The sequence below is a fragment of the Centrocercus urophasianus genome, unplaced genomic scaffold (assembly GCF_019232065.1).
Source record: "Centrocercus urophasianus isolate 14NV4802_14NV808 unplaced genomic scaffold, USGS_Curo_1.0 seq_10, whole genome shotgun sequence".
Classification (NCBI taxonomy): Eukaryota; Metazoa; Chordata; class Aves; order Galliformes; family Phasianidae; genus Centrocercus; species Centrocercus urophasianus.
This window is the reverse complement of record NW_024884142.1, coordinates 38,416,548-38,441,414: the sequence shown is the minus strand read 5'-3', so window position 1 is coordinate 38,441,414 and position 24,867 is coordinate 38,416,548. Positions and strand designations below refer to the sequence as shown.

At 39.1% G+C, this 24,867-nt stretch overlaps 1 protein-coding gene across 1 annotated transcript in view; it reads right to left on the bottom strand.

Moving 5' to 3' along the window:
* Positions 1-1,821: 1,821 nt before the first annotated feature.
* Positions 1,822-24,867, bottom strand: part of SLC16A10 (solute carrier family 16 member 10) — a 66,254-nt gene continuing 43,208 nt past the window's right edge. The window contains exons 4-6 of the mRNA XM_042813859.1: positions 10,075-10,218; positions 7,255-7,483; positions 1,822-7,011 (exon numbers count right to left, since the gene is read on the bottom strand). Of these exons, the coding sequence (XP_042669793.1) occupies positions 6,776-7,011; positions 7,255-7,483; positions 10,075-10,218 (609 nt within the window). The 3' untranslated portion in view covers positions 1,822-6,775. The remainder of the gene's footprint in view (positions 7,012-7,254; positions 7,484-10,074; positions 10,219-24,867) is intronic.

The window sequence follows — 24,867 nt, the reverse complement described above, 5'->3', positions numbered from 1 at the left end:
ACCCAAAGGTTTCTTCAGTGCTTATCAGAAGGCTGTGAAAGTTCTTCCTCCAGAAGGTCAGCCTGTGTGCCTGGCATTAATCATACACACATCCCTCTCTGTTGCTGGTGCTCCGGAGAGCTGCAGTCTCTAAGAGCTCCTTGCTGACGTACAAGCAAAGTAAAGAAGAAATGGTGCAAAACTTAAGTATTTCCTCTGATCTTACTCAGGAGCTGGAAAACAACACAAGTATAGTAATTAAACTTCTAAATAAGTAAAAAAAAAAAAAAAAAAAAAAAAAAAAAAGCAGCTTGTAATTCATTAGTAACTTTTCTTATACAAGTTTGGTGTTGTTTTTTTTTTTTTTTAGTGCTCAGTCTGCCTCTCCTGGATGAACAAAAGCAAGATCTTGGATCATTTGAAGACAGAAAGCTTTGCCTTACTGATCAAAGGTCACTGGCATTATTGCTGTTTGTAAAGCAAGGGAGAGCTGCGACTCGTGCTTGCATACTCCCAGCATGTAACTCCATACAAACCTGACAGAGTGCAGCTACACCACGCTTTTACAGCTCTCTTTATACCCAAGGAGCATAATGAGCACTGAATGCAGCAGAGGGCTGCTTTTGGTGTTTTTGAAGAACTTTTTGTTTTTTGTTTTTTAACAGACTTTCTCTAGAATTAATTTGATCTGCTCTCACTGTGCTGTTTTTATGCACTGGGTCAGGCAAAACAGTTGCATATTTATTTATTTTTAAACTATGCTGTAACTGATAGCAAGCTCTGAAGACAACTTAGGACAAGAGATCTCTTTGTCTGCTGTGGTGAATGTGCCCTGTCATGCCTGGACTGCACCAAGGTGCTCACACATGCACGTAGGGTCTCTCTTCATGGCTTACATTAAGATGTCTGTGTAAATCTGCTCTGCTTGTTCCGAGCAGCTCATGGGTTTTTTAAAGCACTTTGTAGGTAGGTGGTATTTGGAACGTACAGGAGAACACTGGAAAATGTGCAGAAGTATTTGTAATGTATTCCATAAGGAGACTTCTGCAGAGAAGTGTGTTGGTGTGTTTTGTACTTACAAAGAGGTTCTGTACACAGCGACACTTGGGCTCCTAGGGAAAGGTTTCAAGCATCTTTTTTTTTCAGATTTTCATCTGACATACAAGTAGCCTGGAGAATAAGCCCGGAATGAATAGGAATGTTTTCCCAATAGCATCAGCTTTGTTACTGAAAGAAAAGGAAATATTTGGCACTGCTAAAAAAGGAAGGCGAGTGAACTCCTGTGATGTACTGGAGCTGTCAATGAGGAAACACCTCGTGATGCCAAGGTGAGTTGAGGTGAAAGTGGTGGCAGGCCAGGACGTGATCAAAGGCCCTCTGAGTTGCACTGGCAGTTCTTGGAGCTAAACGTACCCATTTATTTATTTATTTAAACGTCACAAGTTTGTTCTACCCCTTTCCCTCCCTTCTTCACTTTTGCTTCTTCCTGTTGTGAATGTGACAGTTTAGCAAAGCTTGACATTAAAACCCCGGCATGTAAAATGCAGCAGACAGAATTTTATGAAGCATGCCCAGCTGGAAGGTGGTAGTTCAGGTTTATAAGGCCCTGGTTTCAAATTGGAGTGTCGGTGCCATTAGAAAAAAGTGCACTGAATACTGATATAGGAGCGGTCAGATCACACTGGTAAGGAAAGCTGCAGGCACGGACTGTAATACAAAAGGCCGCAGCTGAGATTCAGTATCAAAATGTAACACAATTCCCTTAAAACACAGAATTCCTTTTAAAAAATTAAAGGTTGTGCGGGGAAAACGGGATTGAAAAATGATACACACAGTAACAAATGGGGCACTTAAGAACTACCATCTTTATTCAGGGCAATTTGAGGTTGGTCACAATTGTTATAGCACCATGAAAGACATCAGACAGTGTTTTTTTTTTTTGCTTTCAACCTTTCTAACAATGCAAAATCTTAAAGAATGGAGTTAAGGCTGGCAAATTGTGCATCTTTTCACACCCAAAACAACAAACAAAAGAGGAGGTCTATAAAGACAGCGAAACACAACAGTGTTACCAGTATTAGCACACATTTCAGTATAAAATCACTCAACACACAGTTCTGAAACATTTAAAATGTTGACACAATATATAGAAAAGGCTAAAAGGCATACTGAAAATATGCCAGCGTTAAAATACGCTCACTGTCTGGAACTGTAGTGGCGCTATGCTTGTCAACAGAGATGTGTAAGTGGAATTATTTTCTCAGTCACGTCCAAGTGCTGCAGCTCCTGTGCTTAAATGCAGACTGTGTACACCCCAGCCAAACTACACGGCGTTACCTACGTGCACACATACACACACACTCTCCCTAGCAGAGGCTTGGTTCCAACGGATGCCCTGAGTGCCTGATGTCAGCTCCCACGGTGGGATCCAGATCCCAAAGGGCTCCACGAGCTGAGCAGGGCTGCCAGCACGGTGCTTAAACTCACCCATCAGGATGATTCCAGGATAGTAGCTGTGATTTCTGTCCTGAGGTGCTCCACTCAGGGCCACAAGGATGCATCTCCTGTTCCTCTGACATGTGCTCCCTGCTGCGAGCAACTGAGCAGGGCGTTTTTGCTTTGAAACCATGGTGTCCATATTTTATACATTAAGAATGTGATCAAAGCCTTCATCTATGGGTGGGCAGCTCAGTATTCTGCTGGGCTGCCTCAGCCTCCTCTGCCACTCCATGAAATGCCTTCTCCATCAGGCAATGGCTGCTCAAAGGTTTAATGCAGGGACAAGGTATGAGAAGCGCCATCCATATACAACAGGATGTGCATTGGCTTTGAAAATCCAGTGTCTTCAGTGAGAATTCAGGAATGTACACATCCAAACATGATGCATCAGGAGCCAAGAGAAAAGCATCAAATGCTTACCTCACCTGATCTCAAACAGACCCTCACATATGACCACAGAACAGAACTTGTGGCAATGCCACCTTTGACTCTACAATGGAGGGGGATCCATGAAGAGTCACTGGAAATAAGTAGAATTTTTGAATGGTAAAAAAGGCATTTGAGATCTCTGATACTTCAACAGTCTGCAAATACATAATCAGAATAAATCCAACAATAATTTTTATAAATTTTGCTTTGTATACTGTTGAATAGCATAGATGAAAATAAGAATATGAAGCCTTGGCACTATTTCAGACTCCTTGCCAAGCAGATTTAAGAAGATTTCCAAGGACCTCAATACCTACTGAGAGGGCATCACAACTGTCAGCCATATAAACCATCAAACCAAACCCTTGCTCAAAATCAGTTTTGCTTTTGAGATCCAGTGTATGCAGTCACAGCACAGAGTAGGACTGCAGTTTGAATCATAACTGAAGCTGTTTCTGCCCAGTATCTTCTAGAAGCTTACCCTGAAAGTACCCAATGGAAAAAAGGAAGAGGGTTATTCTGTTTATACGGTGAGACAGCAATGTATATGAAAGCACGAACTTCTTAAGAGAGAGATACATCTGCATCTCAGAATGATTTAAGGGTTTCTGTTGAACTGAAGCAGTAATTTCATTACAGAATCCATCCCCAACAGGAGTAGATCTGACACACATTACATCATCAAAATGAGAGTTCAATAGATTTCCTATGACCAGGCTTCCACTCCTAAAATTAAATGCAATTACAAAAAAGTTACATTTATTCAGATGAAATAAAATCAAATATTTGGTGCTTTTTCCTCCCAGTTTTCAAAATAACAAACATTTCTACACCGTGCTGTCATTTTTTCTAAAGCGTACCAACCAGCTGCTGTTTGTGATGGACATTTCTCTCTTATTCTTTTGAAAGGGGAGATGGATTGGCAGTCTCACTTTCACAGCCTCAAGGCACTCAGTATGTCTTTATGCAAGTTTCTCAATGCTTAATTAGTCTCACTGCCAACAATCTGAATTTTACTTCCTATTTGACTACTTCTTATCTAATTTTAGGATGCAATCCTCTCACGCTTCTGTCTAATGCAGACTTTTTTCTATTGGACATTCATTTCCCCAGTAGACGTGAGCTGGCAGTAAAGATGCTATCAGAATTCTCATGCATTCATTTTTTTAAAAGCCTTTTCTGAAATCTCATTTTTTTTGAAGTCTTTTCAGTTGCAGCACCGTTGTGAAACAAGCACTGGCATCAGCAATAGGTTCAGTATTCCGACAGCACTGCACCAACTTTACTTCATGAGCCCTAGCTCTGCATCTGCCACCTGACATCCTGATTTCAGCATCTGTTTCTAACACTGCTCTGGTCATTGCTATGTGATCATTCCCTCTGAATTCCCTTCCCAAGGCCACTGTCTGGGATTTTTGTTTTGTTTTGTTTTTAAATGCAGTTGATTTGGAGAAGATAATTCACGTATTTAGTTACTCAAATATGAACATTTGAATTTTTATGTATGGATACGTTTCTAAAGGGTCTAACAATAATTAATCCATATTAGTGTTACATTCCTTCGGTATCATTTAAAAATCTTAACAACACTTGCTTTATATCCTCTCCTGGCTACAATTACATCAAGATGTCTCATCATGACAGTTTCAAGTCACATTAATGCTGAAAAGCAGCCTTAGTGTCGTTAAAAACTCCCAAAGCTACAACACATGAAGTGTAAGACTCACGGTGAATATTCATTTGTCGTAAAGCAAAAGGAAACGAGAGGTTTTTAATCATACTCAATCAGCAGAATCCATTGCACGGCCCACACATGGTAATACTGATCTGCAGAGATAGGCCAGACTGGAACAGCATGAGCTGCTGTTATCGCTTCTGTACTAAAGGCAGCATTTGGTACTTGCTTTAATTAGCAATGCTATTAATGTTTCAATGAAATTCTCATGAGCACTTGGGACATGGAGAAGCACGAGTCCCAGCGAACCCAAAGGGACAGCTGCCGTAAGGATTGTTTTCCACCTCTAAGTCCCGCTGATCTACTCCATTAACTTTGTAAAATCCAATTCCTTCCAACATTCCATGAGACAAGAACTGAAATTCTACAATACAAACTATCAGTGCTGGTCTTCGATAGTTGGGATGCTCTGTGTGATTCCATTTAAGACTTCTTTAAGCTGACAGATGTAAACATTTCAAGTAATAGCACTGCTAATAGAGTGTTTCAGATCACAAGCATTCGTGGGCTTTCTTGGCAGTTTACTACAATGCTGAAAAACAGAAAAACAACAGAAGTAGAGGAGACATCAAGTGATATAATTTTAAAACAGTATCCCTCTGTGGTTCACATAAAGAGCAGGCACTGCCACTTATTAAAAGTGCATTTCAGGGTGCGCTTTGTCTTTAGATCGCATTCAGTTTACTCTCTGCTATGCCACTCCTGAAGACTACAGAAATGCTCAATGCACACGACGTAAAGAATATTCAGGCATTCCCACTGCACTGTTCATCCACACCCACTGATAAGCAACGCGCTTGGAAGTGTTTTTAAGATAAACTGTCTTGTTTTCATCTGAAAGTATCATGTTTTCAAATATTTTTCATAGGAGATATCCAGAAATACACGCCTGACAAACAGTACATCATACCTAAGAACACATAAGCAATCGGGACATACTATAGTATGATAAGCAGCCAATAGGACGTGCAAAGACATTTCTTTATGTCTGAATACAGAGCTGCGAAGACCTAAAATAAAGCTGCATGTTCACTTAGTGCAAATATCTTGTTGAGCGTTGTTTTAATAGCTCCCCTTTATTTCCACGTGTCAAGAACGATTTCATATTATTGCACTTAGGATGTATCTTTAAAGCTGTCTCGGTTTTAAGGGGAAAAAAACAAAAACCTGAAGGGAACAACAGGACAATTTGAAATTTAGGCTAATTCACAGTCCTGCTCTGAAGTATTGCTGTCAGTACAATTTCAAAACCACCATCAGGAATTGTGACGCTTAGGTGAAAACATAATCTACACATCAATAGCATTGTGTTACCAAAAAGTATCAAGAATCTGTAATTCAGCAGCTGTACTTCCAAATGCGTTTGCATTCTAAGCTCAGTTTGTGCATATCCAAAACCTGGTTCCATCCAAAATGTCATCTCTTTGTTCAGGCTACTGTGAAAAGGTGAATCAATGCAAAAAGTGAATGATTAAACTGAGCCATCTGGGGGTTTTAGAGAAAACAAAACAGATGTTTAATAATTTAACTTTGTAATGCTAAATGATTTCAGCGAGAGCGAAGGGAATCTAAAATATGCATATTCACATTCATAGAATCATAGAATCACCAAGTTTGGAAAAGACCTCAAGATCATCCTGTCCAACCATCCACCTACCACCAGTATTTCCCCACTAAATAGAATCATGATACAGAATTCTGAAAGACTGTAAAACAGCACAAGAAACTTCAAAAATGAAATCAGTTTTAAGAGCTACTAAATGTTCCAGTATAAAACACCCCTGGGTGTGCCTGCATTGAGTGGAGCACACAAGTTATTGAAGAGTCCTGGGTCAGTGAACCAAACACAGCTTCCATACTTCCAAGAAATACATTCTGATGAATTAGAAAAATATTCTCTTCACACACAGAATCACTACGCATGTACACACTAATGCTGCAAAACTTCAAATGCTCTGAAAATGTGGCTTGAAATCAAACTCAATGACTCCTCAAAAGAAGTTCAGGTATAAAAGAGTAGTTTTGCAATTTCAGCAGTTCAGAACATCTTTAGTATCATGTAGTATCTTCAGCCAAAAAGCAGAAATGTAGCTTTGGTAGAAGAAAGTCCATCTTGTATAGGAAAAGAAAGCATCAAACACCTGATTCCATTTCTTTGACTGGCTTTTCCGTAGCATCTGACACCAAAGTGCTTTCATTTTCCAGCATTTTCTCAGTAGTTTCTCCATCAACGGGTTTTGCCCTTTCTTTCAACTTATGTCGTTCATGGACCCAGGGGATGATGCACAATATCGCTCCGCCGATAAGCGGGGGGACTCCCGCCAGGTAGAATGCCACATCGTAGGTACCGAGGCGATCACGAAGCAAACCTGGAAAGACAAAGTAAAATCACTACAGCGATGCTTTTGGAATACACAAAGGTCACGTATGTCTGAAGCAAACTTTTCAAAAGTCCAGTAAATCAATAGGCCAGAAGCATCAGTTAAATTCGTCATATATTCTGGAGCTCAGATAGAAAAAATCCAATGTAAATGCAATGCATACGATATAGGAACAGACAATTTGGCAACTACAGAAGCCTATTTACAGCTACAGACCATGTTTGTTCTCACCTGCAATGGGTGGACCAACTGTCATAGGTATTGACATAAGTCCAAGGAGAAATCCTATGGCCTGGGAGACATCCTGAGCCCCAACAAGCTCAAAGGCAATAGGAGCCATAATGCAAATGAAACACCCATCAAACAGGCCCATGAAGAGACAGACAGCAATGAGACCTCCGAAGACGTGGCACACCGGAATCATCATCGACATCAAGCCAATAAAGAAGAATGATGCCACCTAAACATGACCAAAGAAGAATATAAAAACATATTGCATCAACTCAGCCAAAATAACTGGAAGAGATGAGCTTTCTTGCATACGTGGACAATTCATATTTACTTTAAGATAAATAAGCACACATTACCACTATTGGAAATTCAAAAGCAAATAAAACAAACACTTGGAACTGCCATAATATGCAATTGAAGAGATTCCACAGCTCGTTTCTCAATTTTCCCAGAGCACACTTGCACCCACAGGTACTGTGTAAGGGCATCATTTCCTGCGCGCCAACATGTCGTGCAAAATTGCTCTATGCTCTTTTCACAAAGAAAACCCACAAAGATATTAAAAAAAAAAATCACACAACTAAAATGCACTGTAATTGGACTCCTCACTGTTGTAATTTAAGTAACAATATCAGTGCTTATATTCAGAGATGGTACCTGAAAGTTTCATTTCAATCTTTCCATAAAAAGGCATCTTGCTGTATTTCTATCGCCGTGTTTATCTTTGCATATTTTTAATCTTCTAAGATCCTAAGCAGTGAATTTCATTATTGCTATTTGCAGTAAATTAAAGGAATAAAACCATCTTTCAACAAAACGAAGCAGAAGTCATTTCAAAGAAAATCGAAGAAAGTTTTGCTGATGCACCATTCTTATGTCAGCATGGAAACCCAATGCCCCACCTTTCCAAACAAGGCACACACACTATGCATTGCTCACCCATAGAACAAGACAAGACAAACAAAGTCCCTCCCAGACATCACAACTTTTTGAACAGTAAGTGACATCACATAAATGAGTTCATTATGAAAAATCTTCGAGAAGACAACTAGATGAGAATTTTCAGGACAGTATAGAAATTACCTTTGGGCACTGTAATTTATTTAGCATACTAAGGAAAACATTTGAAATATTGCACAGATAGATGAACTACTGGAGAACTGAGCTTCTTATAGGAATTTAAGGGTAGAAGTGAAGAAGTTCTCAGTTCTCTGTATTCTGATACATAAAATACAAATACTAAGATGTATTTATAACCAAGAAATTACATAGTTATATGTAGGCAAACTCTAAAGAAGATGCTGTTGACCAGGTTAGTCACATTATCATATTAAGATTACACACAGCACTAAAGCCAGAATCTCTATGCTTTACCTGGAAGAGGCAGAATGTATAACTTTAGTAGTGAAGATATCACTTACAAAGCAAAATCCAGCAAAAGAGCTCTTTGAGGAGCACAGAAAGAGAAAGCTGAAGGTTGATTTTACTGTAGAGAGCTCTTGTAAGTTGTTCAGCTTAAGGGAGAACAGTTCCAAGAGGAAAGAACTTTCATCTGCATTGGTTCTTAAATAGTGTTGCACAAGATAAGATGACTGTATGAACTGCTGGCTGACCCAGATTGACCACTTGTGAATATTCACTTCCCCTCCAGAAAACACTCATTTGAAACAGGAGAGCTGAAGATGAAGAGACAGAGCTTTGCAAGTTTTTACTCCCTTAAAATTTGGTGAAAGCAATGTTACTTAAAAGCAACAGAATTCACGTGTTAAGCAGATCCCTGGTCTTTCAGTTCCATCCAGCAAAAAGAATAAAAAAGCTTGCAGTTTTACTGCAAGTTTGACATCTACTTCACAAAAATAATGGAAGGTATCAGTGCACTGTAAATCATGTAACACCTCAGTGCTATCTTTTCACTTTTCAATTTAATATTGAAATTTCCTAAGACTGTAACAATAGGTACTGAATCAATCCAAATCAGTGAGATTAGGGTCCAGGCTCTTTCATCAGGGAGTCTAAATGCACGCGACTATGGCAACAGACGCTTCAGAAAGTTGGTTCTTTCTCAATTATTTTTGCTCTGAGTAATGTAGTACAGAGAATAGCCATCAGATGTCTCCCTTGTTACTTCTCATTTTTAAAAAAACAACAAAACAAGAACACTCAGGAGTTGGTAACACGCAAGTTACAGCTTTCTCAAAAAAAAAAAGGAACCCACAAACTGCCACCTTCTCAAAAAACAGTGCTCATAAGCATGGATGGAATGGGTATCCATCTTCCTTCCATCTTCGTTCTCAAGCTTCTGCATTTCTGGAAACTGAAGGAGTGGTGCTTTACCTCCTCCATGTGACTGTGATAACCTACTTCACACAGCAAAAGCTTCTCAGCTAAGCACCTGTAATAGTCTCTTTGGCCTTATCAGCATGTGCTACACACTGAACAAATGCTACACCAAGATGGCACCTAAGAAATATCAGGAAAGGAGAACGGGAAAATCCTTAATGGAGGAACTTGAAGAAATCAGTAACTATCAAGAAGTTACGGATAAAACTGGGAAAGAAGAGCCTACAGAATCACCAAAGGTTTCCTCACTCAGTAACCACAGTTTCTCAGTATAAGAATCAAAAAAAGACCAGGAGAAAGATTCACAAATTTTGCATCAGGGGCCCACGAGTATCAGCAGCCAGACTGCTTCCTGGAGTGCTGAAATCTCTCAGGCTTAAAATTTTCAGCCACTTTATTGTTTACTTACCTACCTGCAATCAAAGCCTTCAGAATGCTTTTTGTGTACATATATTCCTTCAAAACCACGTGAAGACGTACCTGTAAATAAACTTTTTTTGCACCAGGAATATAATCTGCAACTCTGCCAAAGATCAATCGGCCAATTCCTGAAGTAACGCCCAGACACAGCAGAAGCACTTCTTCTTGCACACTGTCACCAAATCTGTCTTCCACATGTTTCATCTGTTTGAAAAGAGGGTTCAGAAAGTTAACTTGTTTTAAATGAAAAGGAAGAGAAAACCATTAAGTTTTTGAGTTAGAGGTGAGCTGTGAATCTGTGACTTCAAATATGGCCACAACCAACTTGCATATTCTGCTTGGGCTGGAAGGTTTTTTGCACTGGGTTACCAGTATCAAGCACAACACGAGAAGAACCTGAGAATGTGTTTTCACTTTATTCACATGTAAGGATCTTCATTCAAGAAAGCAACAAGGCTAATACCACAAGTTAAAATCTCAGAAACACTCCCCCAGCCACATTTCGTGCACTAGCAAAGGAAGAAGCATAATACTGAATCCACGAACAATCTTCATTGGTTAGGGCATACTGAGGTCCCAAAGCACTGAATCAATAACGAGTATCAGCACTGTCCTAATCCGTGCATTAAGACAGACACGGATCCTACCAAATTTACAACAAAGTTCAAGGGAGGAGCAAGAAGTAAAAGGGCAGAGTGCAGAGACAGACAGTGCAGACAGGAGGGGCCCTTGTCCCAGCGTCCAGAGACCAGGAGAAAGAGGAGCAGGAACCCTCTGCAATGCCAAAAGCAGGCAGGGCCTTCCAGGAGTGCGAACGATAACAGCAACAGAGAGTACGGCAGGCAGACAGACTGGAGAAATAGTTTCACAAGCCACTCTGACCTAAAGCACTACAGCAACTGACCTCCAGTTCTGCCAGTAGAACATCAAATGCAGATGTGATGAATTAACAGTATCAGTAATTCCAACCTTCTGAGTCACGTAAAAGGAAAAAAAAAAAAATCACAAGACTGACTAGATGGATGGATTTGGGTTTCCTTTACACTGTTTTTGGAATCGCAAGGAATAGCTTTTATGAGTTTTATAGCACAAGAATTCCATGTCATTGTTTGTTATTGTTGTTGTTTTGGGGTGGGTTTCATGATTTGTTTCTTGGGGGAGGGTGTTAAATCAGCCACAAAAACCAGAAATTACCCAGAACACAGACTTTTGCATTAACCACTTTTTGAAATGCTGCTGGCAACACCAAGTATGTCAAAGTATGCATGAAGAGATGCAGAAATTATTTGTGTAATCCTGTGACCTTTTCAGGTGAAAAAGAAACTGCGAAGACTCAGAGGTGTGAAGAAGCAGACTGAAGAAACTGATTTTTAAGAAATGATGCACTCACCTTGCCTCAGGTTTTTTTCTACAGACTGACAGACCTTGCTAGTAAAAAGTCAGAGCAGTTTTAGTTATTAATAATTGTGATTCTGTGACCTATTCCCACACAGGGAGGTGGTGGAGTCACCGTCCCTGGAGGTGTTCAAAAAATGTGTGGATGTTGAATGGGGACATGGTTTAGTGGGGAAGTGGTGGTGGTAGGTGGATGGTTGGACTGGATGGTCTTGGAGGTCTTTTCCAACCTCGGTGATTCTATGATTCTACAGTTTTGAACTACAGAATCCTTATTCCCCGATATCAAGTACTCAAGAGACTCCTGTTAATACACAAGCTGAGCTTTTTTCCCCCCAGCATAAGCATGGTTTGCTAAGCTATGGCTGATTTTCTTAAATATAAAACCAGATGCCTTTTGTTTACATGACACAGAAAACTATTAAATCTAACATCAATTTGTCTAATATGTAATTGATTTTGTCAGAAAACAACAAAAATAAGAGGTGTGTTTGTTTTGTTTTTAAGCATAAAATCTAGCTTCAGAGGAAATACACTTGCTATTCCTATTTTTGACAACTTTTTTCTTGTTCTTGGGAACAAAATCTGAATTTTTCTTCTGGAGTGACATTCAAACAAGCTGATGCATTAAATCCTTCCTGTGAAAGGGGAGAAGCAAAGCTGGCAGTTTCCCATCCCCACCTTTATGCTTCTGTCAACACCTGCCGGCTGAGCTGGCAGAGAAACCTTGGAATTTTCTGCCGTTCTTCTCACCTGTTCCACTTTCATGTTTCTGCAGCCTCTAGGTTGTTTAATTAGCAGACCTCATTTATCCACTCCCCAGAGGCTTTTCAAGAGGTAAGATAAAGCTCTATGTCTAGATAACTATTAACCCTGTACCCACAACTGAGCAACCGGCTTTCTCAAAGCAACGCTCCCAGGGTGAAATGCTGCCCTCTCAGGTCAGCAGGGTGGGGTGAGGGAAGATACTAGATCCAACCAACTGAAGTAGGAAAATAATCGCTACTTATCTTGAGCTTCATGCATCTAAATTAGTATTTAAGTTCACTCCTCTTAAAAGCACCACAAGCTCCAAGAGTGCTTCCAGCTAGATGTAGCAAGACACCTCCATGGGAGGACACAGGCAGTGGAGCAGGCTATCCGGAGGGGTTTTCCAGACCCAGCCAGTGTGACCTGAAGGCTGACTCACTGCTCTGATCAGGAGTTGGACCAGAGATCTCCGGGATGTCCCTCCCATCTCAGTTATCCTCTGATCCTACCCCACGCTCCTTAACAGCACATTCAGTCTCCAGTGTTACAGTCACTAACTAAAAACATAAGTAAAGCAGCACTAACTGAATATCTGAAAATACACTGCTTCAGAATTTATCCAGTATTGTAAGTGGTAACTAATTATGGAATTAGAGACACATCTTGTAACTATAATTTAAATACACTTATTTACAATGAAGCAACCTAAACAGAAAGACTCCAGCACTCAAGATTTCCACATTTTTAACTGACAAAACTATTCAAAAATCCCATGATGGATAATGGCTTATGGACCCTCCCAGACAGCATGTCATGCATCAACACACTCTTGCCATTGTAGAACCATACATGTTAAAGTTACATGACTTCTGAGGCAGTCAAATGGGGACCCAAGCACCCAGCAGACACCAAGGCCAAAGCACAGGTTCTGTCCAGGCTCAGTAACATACCCAGCTCTTCCCATTACAGCTGTGTGCATGGTGAATTGCAAATCTAATTTTTTCAGGAGTAGAAGAAACCTGCAATTTTGCCTGAGCTAACCAGTACAAACAATGCAGATCCAAAGGAAGGCATTCTGAAGGAAATCTAGCGTTGCAGATCTCTGAACAGTGAGTTGTGACACAAGTTCTGCCACACTTCCAAATTACAAAGGCTGTAAGTTTGCAAATAAAACAAAGGAATTATCAAATTAAGAATTGTCTGCTTCTCCCCCCACCCCCATTTATTCCAATTTTAGAGTACACAGCGTTTTTCCAAAGGAAGTTGAGATTCTTTTTTCCATGCTACAGAAAGAAGAATGGAACTGAGTCAGCTAAAAGTCTGCATGATTTGCCAGACTAACACTATTTTAGAAGAAGTTGTCTTTGTATAATCCCATTTTCCAAATCAAGATGTAGACATATACAATAGAATTGAATACATGCCTGGCACCAGCATTCTACCTTACAATCTTGTTCTCCATATCAGGGCAACACGCAGATCTTACTGTACAAATCCTCATTCGTTTTAGGATAAGACTAAAATAACAATTAGTCACATGGTAGTGGCTGTAAGGGTTACTGAAGCACTCTCTCAGGTAACTCTCCATCCAGTAAAGACACAGATTTTGACAAGGCCTTCTATTCAATGCATACACATGTAGCTATGTGCAGGCAGCGAATCCATGATGCAGGGGGGGAAAAATCCATGTACTGATCCAGTTCTTTTCTCCAGCAACAAGAACCAAAGAACACAAATTTGAAAGAAATAATAAACGGGTAAGATTTTTTTTTTCTCTATCAATTCCTTTCCTCCTGGGTATATTCCACTTGGGGAATTCCCAATCAAATAAAACTTTAGTAGGTTAAATGCAGCATAATCTCTTTCTCACTGAAAAAGATGGCCAACAGCAAAATATAACCTAGAAAAGTTTGAACACGATCAAAAGCTCATATAAAAAAATGCTACAAGTCCTGATGTCTGGCATTACTCTTACACTGATTTTAAATGAAAGAAAGCAAACGTTCACAGAGATTGCTGTTACAATATGTGAATTGGATATAATATTCCAGCAAAACATATCTGTTCCAAATTCACAGTTTTCTGAAGGAGCTGGGGGTTCTCTTGGTAAAAGGACAGTGCACACAAACTTTGCATTCTTTAGGGTTTTCAGAAGAACATGAGTTCTAATAGATAACCAAAGCAAAACTGATTTCTTGAAATGGCAAGTGGTGAAACATGACTACAAGTATCTAAGATGCAGATGTGCATGAGATGTCAACTGCCCCAGAAGGCTGAAAGTTTCAGGATGTGCTGAAAGACATAGTGTGAAATAACTCTAGATAAATCATTGTTTATTCTATAAGAGAAGAACATACACACACAAAAAAAGAGCAAAAACATGTGGAGAAATCAATTGTCAGAAAATTCTATGATAGTAGGTACATGGAAGATCATTTAAGGCAAATACATTCCTGACACAGACTCTACTGATGAAATGATATTTACTGATGACCAAAAGAAGAGCAAAGGGACAGAATTCCCCTGTCCTGGAGGCATTCGAGGCCAGGCTGGATGTGGCTCTGGGCAGCCTGGTCTGGTGGTTGGCAACCCTACACATAGCAGGGAGGTTGAAACTGGATGTTCACTGTGATCTTTTTCAACCCAGGCTGTTCTATGATTCTATGAATTTCTGAAATGCTATCGACTTCTGAACATTAACTGAATAAGTGACTGACATGCCAGAAGGCATGAAATAGTACTATTAATACCTACTGTAGAATGATAGCACTCCCTTAGCAATGGATCTCAGATGGATAAAGGAGCTTCTTCTGCTTTTTTTTTTTTTCTTTTTATTTTAAGAAATGGAGTGAATTCACATGACAAGAATGTGACAACTTGGACAACTTGCAGATAACTCCTGTTTATGCACTTGCTACAGCAGTGATAGTTCCTCTTTATAGCTCTGGTCAACTTAATCTACATAACAACAGAAGAATAACAGGAATTAACAGTGATTATTACATGATAATCAGGGATTTTTCTATTATTCCACCAAATAAAGCAAATGAAGTAGAATAATTCTACATCAATGATTCAGATGTTCAGTTTTATTTAAATTCAGATTACAACAGTCAACAGACTAACTGTGAAGACTTTTTAAGGTGAAAAAGGCTAAGAATTCAGACAAATTAAGAAAAACTCGTATCGTTAAATTAGCTTTGTTTTGTTTTCCAAAATAGCAAGTCCTGAAGAAATTTGCCCCCAAAAAGAATAATTAATATATGTATTTATCTCAGAAACGTTATCTTTAAGAACACGTGAAGAATTAGTATGGTTCCAGAGATCAAATAGGCAACAGGATGTGTAAGACAAACTGGAGAAAAAAGGCAAGGTTAACCAGTAACTAGTTTTTCACTTAATAGAGTCAGATCAGTGTGATCGTTTTTAAAGCAACTAAACCAGTATTCAGGGCTTGAAAAGGTGCATGTCGGCTGGGAGGCCTGAAAGATATCTGGGGAATGGTGCAAGAAAACATGCTGGGGACAGAGCAGCCTGAAGCACGGGACAATCCCTACACCACAGCAAGAGATGACCCACAGCTTCTGCTCCCTCGCTCTTCCACTGCACTTTCAGTCTCAACAGAGGTCGGGTCCCACTGGTGCCCCAAGAGACAGCTAAAAGAAATGGGCACAAGGTTGCTGATGGATTGGCTTGGCTCAAGCAGCCACAAGGCAGAAAAGGAACACACGTATCTGGGAAAGATCACAGAGACTGAGAAAAAGAATGAGTTTGCCCCAGTCTAACACTAACAAGCATTTTCACTAACAATATGGATAGTGAAGTTGAGGGATAATTATCAAATCTGCAGATGACATCAAATGAAGGGCATCTGCAGGTACAATGAAATAGAACTGAAATTCAAAATTACCTGGGCATCCTCATCAGGTAATGTGAGCTAAACATAATTCAGGTTCATAAAAATTTTCATGAGGTAAATGATGCTCAAAAAACACCACAAGGTAAAAAAAATAAAAATAAAAAATCAGATAAATGAACACAAGAGGAGAATAATCTGTCAGCAGTTCTTCAGGAAGGGAACTGAAAGGCTAGCAGATCAAACTTCAGCACATTCCAATAATGCCATCATATTGCAAAAAACAATAGTAGATGGGTCAATTCATAAGCTGTACGGTGTGATTTTCACAGCCTGCTCAGTGCTAGTAAAGCCTCAGCTGTATCGTTACGCCTATCTGTAGACATTACTAATTACTAAAGACACAGACTACCTGGACAGAACCCAAAATACAGATCTGGCAGTAAGCACAAGCTTTAAAGGCTTATATTGTAGAAAGATTAAAAAAAAATAAATACGAATGGTAAAATATGCCCTTCAACAAAGTCCGTCTGTAGTCAAATAACTGGATAGTCTGTGGTTCCCACAATGGGTGTGAAGGCCAGAGCAAAGCAATGGGCCTAAGCTGCACCAAAGGACCTTCAGTTAGACATTAAAAAAGTTCTTCCAAATACAGAACAACTGCCAGCTGTCACAGATCAAAAGAGGCTATGGAGATTTTTAACACTAGTTAAGCTCTAGTTTGATATTAGATAAGCTATGAATTAGAGTAGGTACTACGATTCTTATTGTCCACCATTCAGTGATCTGATGGATGTATATAGCCCTGTGTACATTCCTACTGGCTATTTATTGTAACTTGAAAACTGTTTTTTGGGGTTGTTGTTCTTGTTGTTGGTGGTTTTTTTATTTGTTGGTCGTTTTTAAACACACTCCAACTTGGTAAAACTCTGTAACACAATAATTCTTTTCAAATCATCGTAGCATTTACTAATGTGACAAAACGTTCTATCTAATTTGTGCTAAGGAATCAAGCAATACCATAACAATGGATCCTTTGCAAATAACCAGCTACAGGAAAATTCGTTAATAATCACTAGTTATTAACATTGTATGCACTGAGCCTATTTAAAAAAAAAAAACAACAAAACCCTTTGACTAGTGGTTCTAAACACAATTATCACCGATTGCCAAAGCACCTACGGGGAGGGAACCAACTAGCAAATAATGCTTAATAATAAGAAGCTAATACTTAATAATAGGAAGTTAATACTCAGTTCATACTTGAACTTGCAAGTTCATACTTGTTTATAAAGCTAAACTGAAAACTTACAGAATGGGCTAATTTTGTTTAGCACACTTAAGTAAAACTGTAATCTGTGGCTACACATCCAGTTTAGCCTTTCCAAACTTAGAAGAAAAACAGATCTGTTGTTGAGTCTTGTAGGAATAGACTGCTGACACCATAGGATTCAGCTGAGTGAAATCAAAACATTCTCAAGCCTTTATTCAGCTTCCACATAACTCTGAGGGCATCTTCAAGACTTCAAGATTTAAGATCTACTTATGGACATGCTCACAATCACCTCAGCTTTGGCAGGGCTGACTGATGGGCCTGTCTCATTCTACTGGCAAACAAGGAGAAAAAGAAAACAAAGCAAATCTTCTCCAGATCATAGCCCAGATCATGATCCTGAAAAATTCAATCAAGTAGTTGTATCTTTCCCTAAAACACAATAAAAAGAGATCATAATGATAGTTTCTGCTACTCTTACAGAGATATAGCTCTTTATTACGCAGTTTTCTTTCCAGCCTGAAAGCAATCTGAAGTCATCCTTCTTTTTTCCTAGGAAATATTCTACTCAGCAGGACTTAAAATTTTACCTCAATTGGCAAAAAAGAACCCGGAGAATAGAGCACAACTTGACAACTTGTGAAAACTAATTGGAAAAGGATAGATTTCAATATTTCCTCAAAGGTAAATGCAATACATGAAAAGAAATTCACAAGCCTGGATTTAGAGAGGATTTGAAGATGGTTTGTAGGCAGCACTTCCTGGAGCTGTCCACAACTAGACACCAAGCCCAGTCTGCGTATGAGTGAAAGAAGGTTCTACTAAGCTTTAATCATTCGTTTTCTTTACTCTGTACAAGAACAGCACAAAATTAGTTGTGATGCCACAGGCGCGTGAAGAGTTTAATTCAAGCACCCCAAAAAGACAAAAGACTGAGTTTACCGATAAAAATATATTTTTTTAAGTTTGCAATTTTATTTTCTGGGCTTTGAACTGTATCATTGTCTGATACAATTGTTTGGGTTATCCAAAAGATATACCAAGTAGCATGCTGATAGAGACTGATACAATAGGAATTAGAATGGAACTCAGATTTTACAATCTGCTTGTATTGCATAAACACATGGAAGTCTGCTTTGTTCCTCTCCTTCAACATCTTACTGTGTATACCTGAACACACCTGCTACCTGTATTTTTTGCAGTGAACTTTCATATACTTCTAGTGAAAAACAAAATACACATATTTGACTTATTCTTTTCAGTTTCTACTCTTTTTGTAACTTATGATTTTTATCTTTCTCCATTGTGCACTTGGAAAACAGCTTAAATATGTTTTCATAACATGGTTGTTGTTTTTTTTTCTTTCCCATTCCAACCAACCACCCCCCCCAAAAATCAAAAGTGGATATAATAGTCAAGAATTAGTACTACCAGATCAACACTGAGGAATATTGGGAAAGAAATGGGTGCACAGGATAATTACAGAAGTGGATAAAGGGGGAAAAATTCACTAACCTGGGCAGTGAAACTGCAGCAGATGTTGAGATCTGAAGGGAAATAAATGCAAAGATTAGAAAAGCAAGTAAAGCATGGGGAGCCACTGAAGATTTAGGGTCTCAGGAATAACCTGCTTAATTACATAGGACTTTACAAAACCAGAGCCTTGCTACTCTTTCTGGGGAGACAGAAAAATGGTAGACAAAGTGGATGAGAAATGTAGTAGAACTAAAATCAACAGGTATAATTCTAACTTTCTCAGTTTATCTACAGTATAGAGAAAAATCTGTATGACACAACTATCTGTTGCTACTGAACATCATTTAATAGTTACTATCCTATCTTTACAAAACAGTTGAACAGTAACCTCTGTGAAATGAAAAATGTAGTGGTCTTCAGGCAAATGAGTGATGGAGATCTGAAGAAATCACAGAACCATAGAAATGAGTGGGCTTCTTCAACAGCAGCCAAGGAAAGTAAGCGAACATGGTGATGGAGGGTGATTTTTGTTTCCCCCAGTTTGATAGTAAAAAATCCAGACATGCTGATCAGAAATTGAATACTTTTTATACTTTTTTTTTTAAATTTAAGCAGCAAATGTATGACTTCGTACAAGTGGTTCACAAAACAAGGACAACACTTACCTTACAAGAACTGAATTTCTTCAGGATGTGCTATGTGTATGTACTTTACTGTGGATGTGCATGTATTTTAAATGCTTTAAGTTGGCAGGTGTTTGGTTACTACAGTCCATTCAGTATATGTCATCCTTTTCACCATTCTTTGCACTCAAACGTAAGGACAGCTGTGTTTCTATTTGTCTCCATTATGAAATCCAGAGACACACGACTTTAAGGAGAGGTGCTGGATTAGGACTGTGCACACAAAATGCACCACCTGAAGAGCTTCAGTTATTGCAAGGCATCTAACAACTATCTACCATGACTCCTTGAGCAGATTCACTTTCCACTGCAGAGAACACTACAGAACTGCCACCATAATGCAGAGATGATCACTCTAGCAAGAACAGTAACTGAAACTTGTTTTTCATAAGAGTCTCATCTAGAGATGGCACTTCTGACAGTATTTAGGGAACACAATACCAGTAGGGTGTCCTTGAAGAATTGTGAAAATATCTGAAAGCAGTATTAAGAACAATGGCTTGGGTCCTGTGGACAGTCCTCCAACTACTATAGTGAGGTTCAACCCAACTCTCCTCTAGTTTGTGCAGATGCAGCAGCTGAGCTCTGGTTGGGAGTATTCTGGGTGTTCACCATACCCTTGGTATTATTCCAATATCATTCTTTTTAATGACTTCTTAAAGTTCTGCCTGGGGAAGGTGCCACTTACATATGGAAAATGGCTATCTTTTCAAACGGGCAAAATGGAGAGACTGTTTAGTCCTGAATAAACAAGGCCTTTCACAAACAGAATGCATAGAAGCAAAAACAGTTTTTGAAGTACGTAGCAAGAATTCTGAACAAGCTTTTAGGAAAACTAAGTACAGAGGATCTCACAAGAGCTTGGCTTTTCGTTTCTGAGTTGATTGCACAAGATGTCTTTTACTGACAAGTGTAGTCCACATATGAGCACTACATTGAATTTGCACAACAGATCCCTTCATGGCAGAGCAAAGCACAGCACTGCTACAGAGCTGAGAAACAGCAAGCCAAAATGGCTGTCTGGTGAAGAGCAGAGCTGAAGGTATCATGCCGATTAATTTGAGAAGGCAGTCCCAGCAAAAAACAGTTGACTCACAGAAACTCAAGGATCTTATCCTACAGAGAGGAAGAATGAAGAGAAACCAAATATGCTTTGCAACAAAAGCCTACATCATCTCTGAACCACGTCAGCAAGTCCTCCTGTTGGTTATGTTGTGTTTTTGAGGTGAAAAAAAAAACAAACAACATCTTATTGCAGAAGAACAAGAACAAAGTGGATGTTCCAGCAAAACTTAGTACGTACAGACCAGACATCACTATCTTTGTACAAGGACATTATACATGTCTATAGCAATTAGATCCAGTAACTTCAACGTAACAAACAGAGATAATCTGGAGGCAGACTAGGCCACAAAGAGAAGATAACTGAGACTATTGGAGCCATGTGAATTTGTGATGAAGCCTAGAAGGTGAATAAGTTTGTTTATATGCATAAACAAGTACTTCACAGAGATTTCAACTATTTCCATGACCTCTCCAGAATAAAAAACCTGGTCTTCATCACTATGGTGTAAATTTTGAGCTCATATTAGCTTCCTCTGAAAAGCAGATTGCCTAAATTATTATTTTTTTAAAATGTTTTCTGTTACATCCATAGCTTAAAAGCTTCCATACACTGCAGAAGTACTATGGCCTTTCTCTCTGACTATAGTCAGATCATAGAAAATATGATTGCAGTAGGCCCAGAGATTGTCTAAGAGAACAGATTCTTGGAAGATAAAGGCAGTTTATGTTTTGGGGATACTGCCAGTGAGTTTCTTCTCCCAGTGAACTGCTCACTAGCACCATTGCCCTGCATGTCAGGAGGAGTTCCTTCACAGAGGCTTTCCAAGGTCTTCCTGAACTTCAAGAAAACTGAAACAAATCCAGAAAAAAATACCTGTCCGTTGAACAGGCCAACTCTCAGCAATTCACTGCACTGGAAGTATAGCCTGGCATGTGGCAAAACAGGCATGTGGCAAAAGGTACATTTTTGATGTTGCGTTTTGATCTGCAAGCCTGAGCACAACCTATAACTCAGTGAGATAACTATATACTTGCAAATGTGGAAACTCAAGTGCCCACTATTAGTCTCCACTGCATCAAGGGAAAACGTGCGAATACCAAGGGTTTAAAAATCCCACCAAGCTCCTCAATCAGGCCTCTAAATACTTCATCACTAATTATTTTTTGTTAAGAAGATCCCAAATTATCCAGGTACCTCAAAGACCTAGGTTATAATCCTTGAAGCCGTCAATAAATGACAAGGATCCTGTTCTGCCAATGTACTGACTACATTCTAAGGAACATGTGGAAGTGTAATGGAAACGTGGAATCCTGAAAGTTAAGACAGAAGAACCAATCTCTTCGCTACAGGCTGCAGATGAACAGGTCTCCCCAAACTTTCTGAGAAGGGAACGATTTCTTATTTCCCAGGAAACTTCCTACTGTAAATGGTGTCATTGGAAGGACAGCTGAAAGACCACAGGGAAGTAATGCCCTGAAAATAAGTGACATCCAGATGAAAGAGAGGCCAAAGTGACTATGCATCCTGGCTGGGTAATGCTCACTGAAGTCCTCAAAATGGGCCAAGCAGTCTCCATAAGACAACATGGCAAGTCACAGTCTGTCACAGCTGTTTTGAACCGAGCAGAGCAGCAGATTCAAGAATGCAGCCTTTCAAGAATGTCTATCGTCACTGGCACTTTTTCCCAGCCATTCCTGAGGTCTATAAAAAGAAAAGGCTGAATTGACTCTCTTTGTGCAGCGTATGCATCGAGTCTCCTCTGTTGTTTTTGTTTGAAATGCAGTATTCCTTGTTTTCATATAAAAAATATAGTAACAGGGGAAATATGCACTACAGTATGTATTTATTTCATGATGAAAAACAGGGTCTCTGTTTTTACAGTGATTACAGCCATACAAAGTGTCCACTAGTGGCTGCCAGGCCTATTTAAACACTACCCCTTCACTCCATTGTTGCATGGTTTCCCCACAAATCTGAAAAGCAGTTTATCAGCAGAGAAAGTGAATGTCATCTTCCAGTAACACGGGGTGCTGGCAGAACACAAGTCTGTACCTAACAACAGCGCTGCGGCTGCAGTTTCTTTTTTTCAGAACACCTTTCAGCTGGCCAGCTGCTTTGAAGCCTCACATTTTTATTTTGTGGGGAGTTTTCTTTTCCAATACAGTTGATAAAAATCTGAGAGCAGAATCCAAATTGCTGCTTTGTTTGTCAGTGGCAGTTTCTAGAAACTGAAGCAATATCTACCTATGTTCTAGGAACCAGGTCTGCACTCTCGTTTGCATGTTCTTTGAAGGTTAGCTGAACCAATTCCTGGTATGTACAAATTCATAAAAGAAAAAAAATCTGCAGTACCTATCTACTGAAGGGAATCAATCCAGTATTTAAATCTGCCTCTCAAAACAGATTCTCCTAGGGAATATGTTGGAAAAAACAGCCAGGTACACATATTTTAGTTCTTAAACATAAAGCACACAGATACATGCATTCCACATAGCTGCTGCTAACCAGAAGTCTTTACATGTGCAAGTATGTACCCACCACGGAATACAAATGTGGATAAGCATCAAAATATAAAGTCAGATTTACAACCTTGAATTAAGAAACAGGAATCAAAGCAGGGTGAGAAATACTGAGAGCTCTGTTTCCTGAGCTATTCTGAAATAATAAGAGTGCAGACAGTGTTACGGTAGCATTCACATTCAGAATGCAGTTCTGCATCCAAGCATATAATCATATTTAACCCATCAGCCTAATTTTCAGACAGACTTGGCCATTCTTTAGGAGTACACATTTCCTTTATTAATAAAAGGTTTGGGACTTCAAAAGATAATTCAATCAATATGCATTTTTATTGTTGCCTACAATCCTTTCTTTGCTTTGTTGCTTTATCTTTGTTGTTGTTGTTGTACAACAAGTAATAAACTTGCACTACTTTCTTGAATTATTTAATTATTCAGTTTATTTTTTCATTCTACATTCGAAACTCAGGGCTGAAGGCATTGAAAAAAGGCGACCTATCATTACCAACAAGAGGCACTCAATAAAAGTAACTGCTACACAGAACTACGTTTTGTTTTGAAATGGAGGTGATGGGGATACTGTGGACATCTCAAGACAAATTACTGCGGGACTGAAACATTGCGCAGAAGGAGTTAAGATGGTATTCTCAGTGCTATCAGTGTTCCTCACACTGGCTGACTTATTGCTGTCAAAACACAACACAGTATTCAGCCACATTTTTTGTAAACGTGTCACAACTGATACATAAGTAAATTCATACTGAATTGAACCTACCTTATAAGAGATTATACAACAGCACCCATTAAGTAGCATTTCTTTCCACTCTGCTGAACAATGTACAAAAAGCAAGAGCATTCCTTTTAAACTACCTACCATATTATATTGAACTTTAAAAAGAGTCAACGCAACAAGCTCCTCAGTATCAACAGTGTACGACAAGGAGATACTTTTCAAAAAAACTGAGAGAACAGCACTGAAATACATTATATTAGCCTAGGATTCCTGAAAAACAAAAATCTTTTATTTCTTAGGAGAATAAGCATGGTACAAGGAGTGGCAGAGCAACTAGGTGCGTTTTCTTTCAGTTATACTTAATACTCAGATGTACAGAATCATGTCCTTGAACGAGATAGTTTGCATTAAAATAACTTGGAAAGAAGCTTTTACATTAATCTGAGAGATTTCTGTTGTGGACACAATTTAAAACAGAATGGGCTAAACTAGAATTGCACTGAATAACTGCTGAATAACTGTTAAGAATGAATTTAAAACTGAGAAGTATCATAGCCGTGTGGTTTAGTAATCCCATGAACTATCAACTTCCTAATCAACAATCCTAATCAACAACTATAAGAATTCTCCCAGCCCAATTCCTTTAATTATATGGAATAGGACATCCAATAACAGAATCTGGCACAAATAAGCTGAATTTTTAAAAGCTCTCATTTTTTTCCGCTCCTGAAAAGGCCAAAAGCCAACATGCTGCCTGTTTCAAAATTCAGCAGATGGCTGTCAGTCAGGTACTGGTAAATCCATACCAGCTAGCACAATATAGAACTTGCTCATTTGCTCAGTTTTAGTTAGAGCCTAGCTCTTGGGCAAGTTCTTTTCCCTGGTTTTAACAGACATTTACTCTACCAAGCAAATACAGAGAAGCTAATTAAAATTATGAAAACCTGTCTATTTCTCTTATTCCAAAACCTGAAATAAACTTGCATTTGTTTTTCACTACAAGCCTCACAACTTGCATCCTCCATCCCAGTGTGCTTCAGGAAACACAGAAAAAGCAGACATCAGGTTTGGCCTCAGCAGCAATCAAAAAACTTGTCTGGGA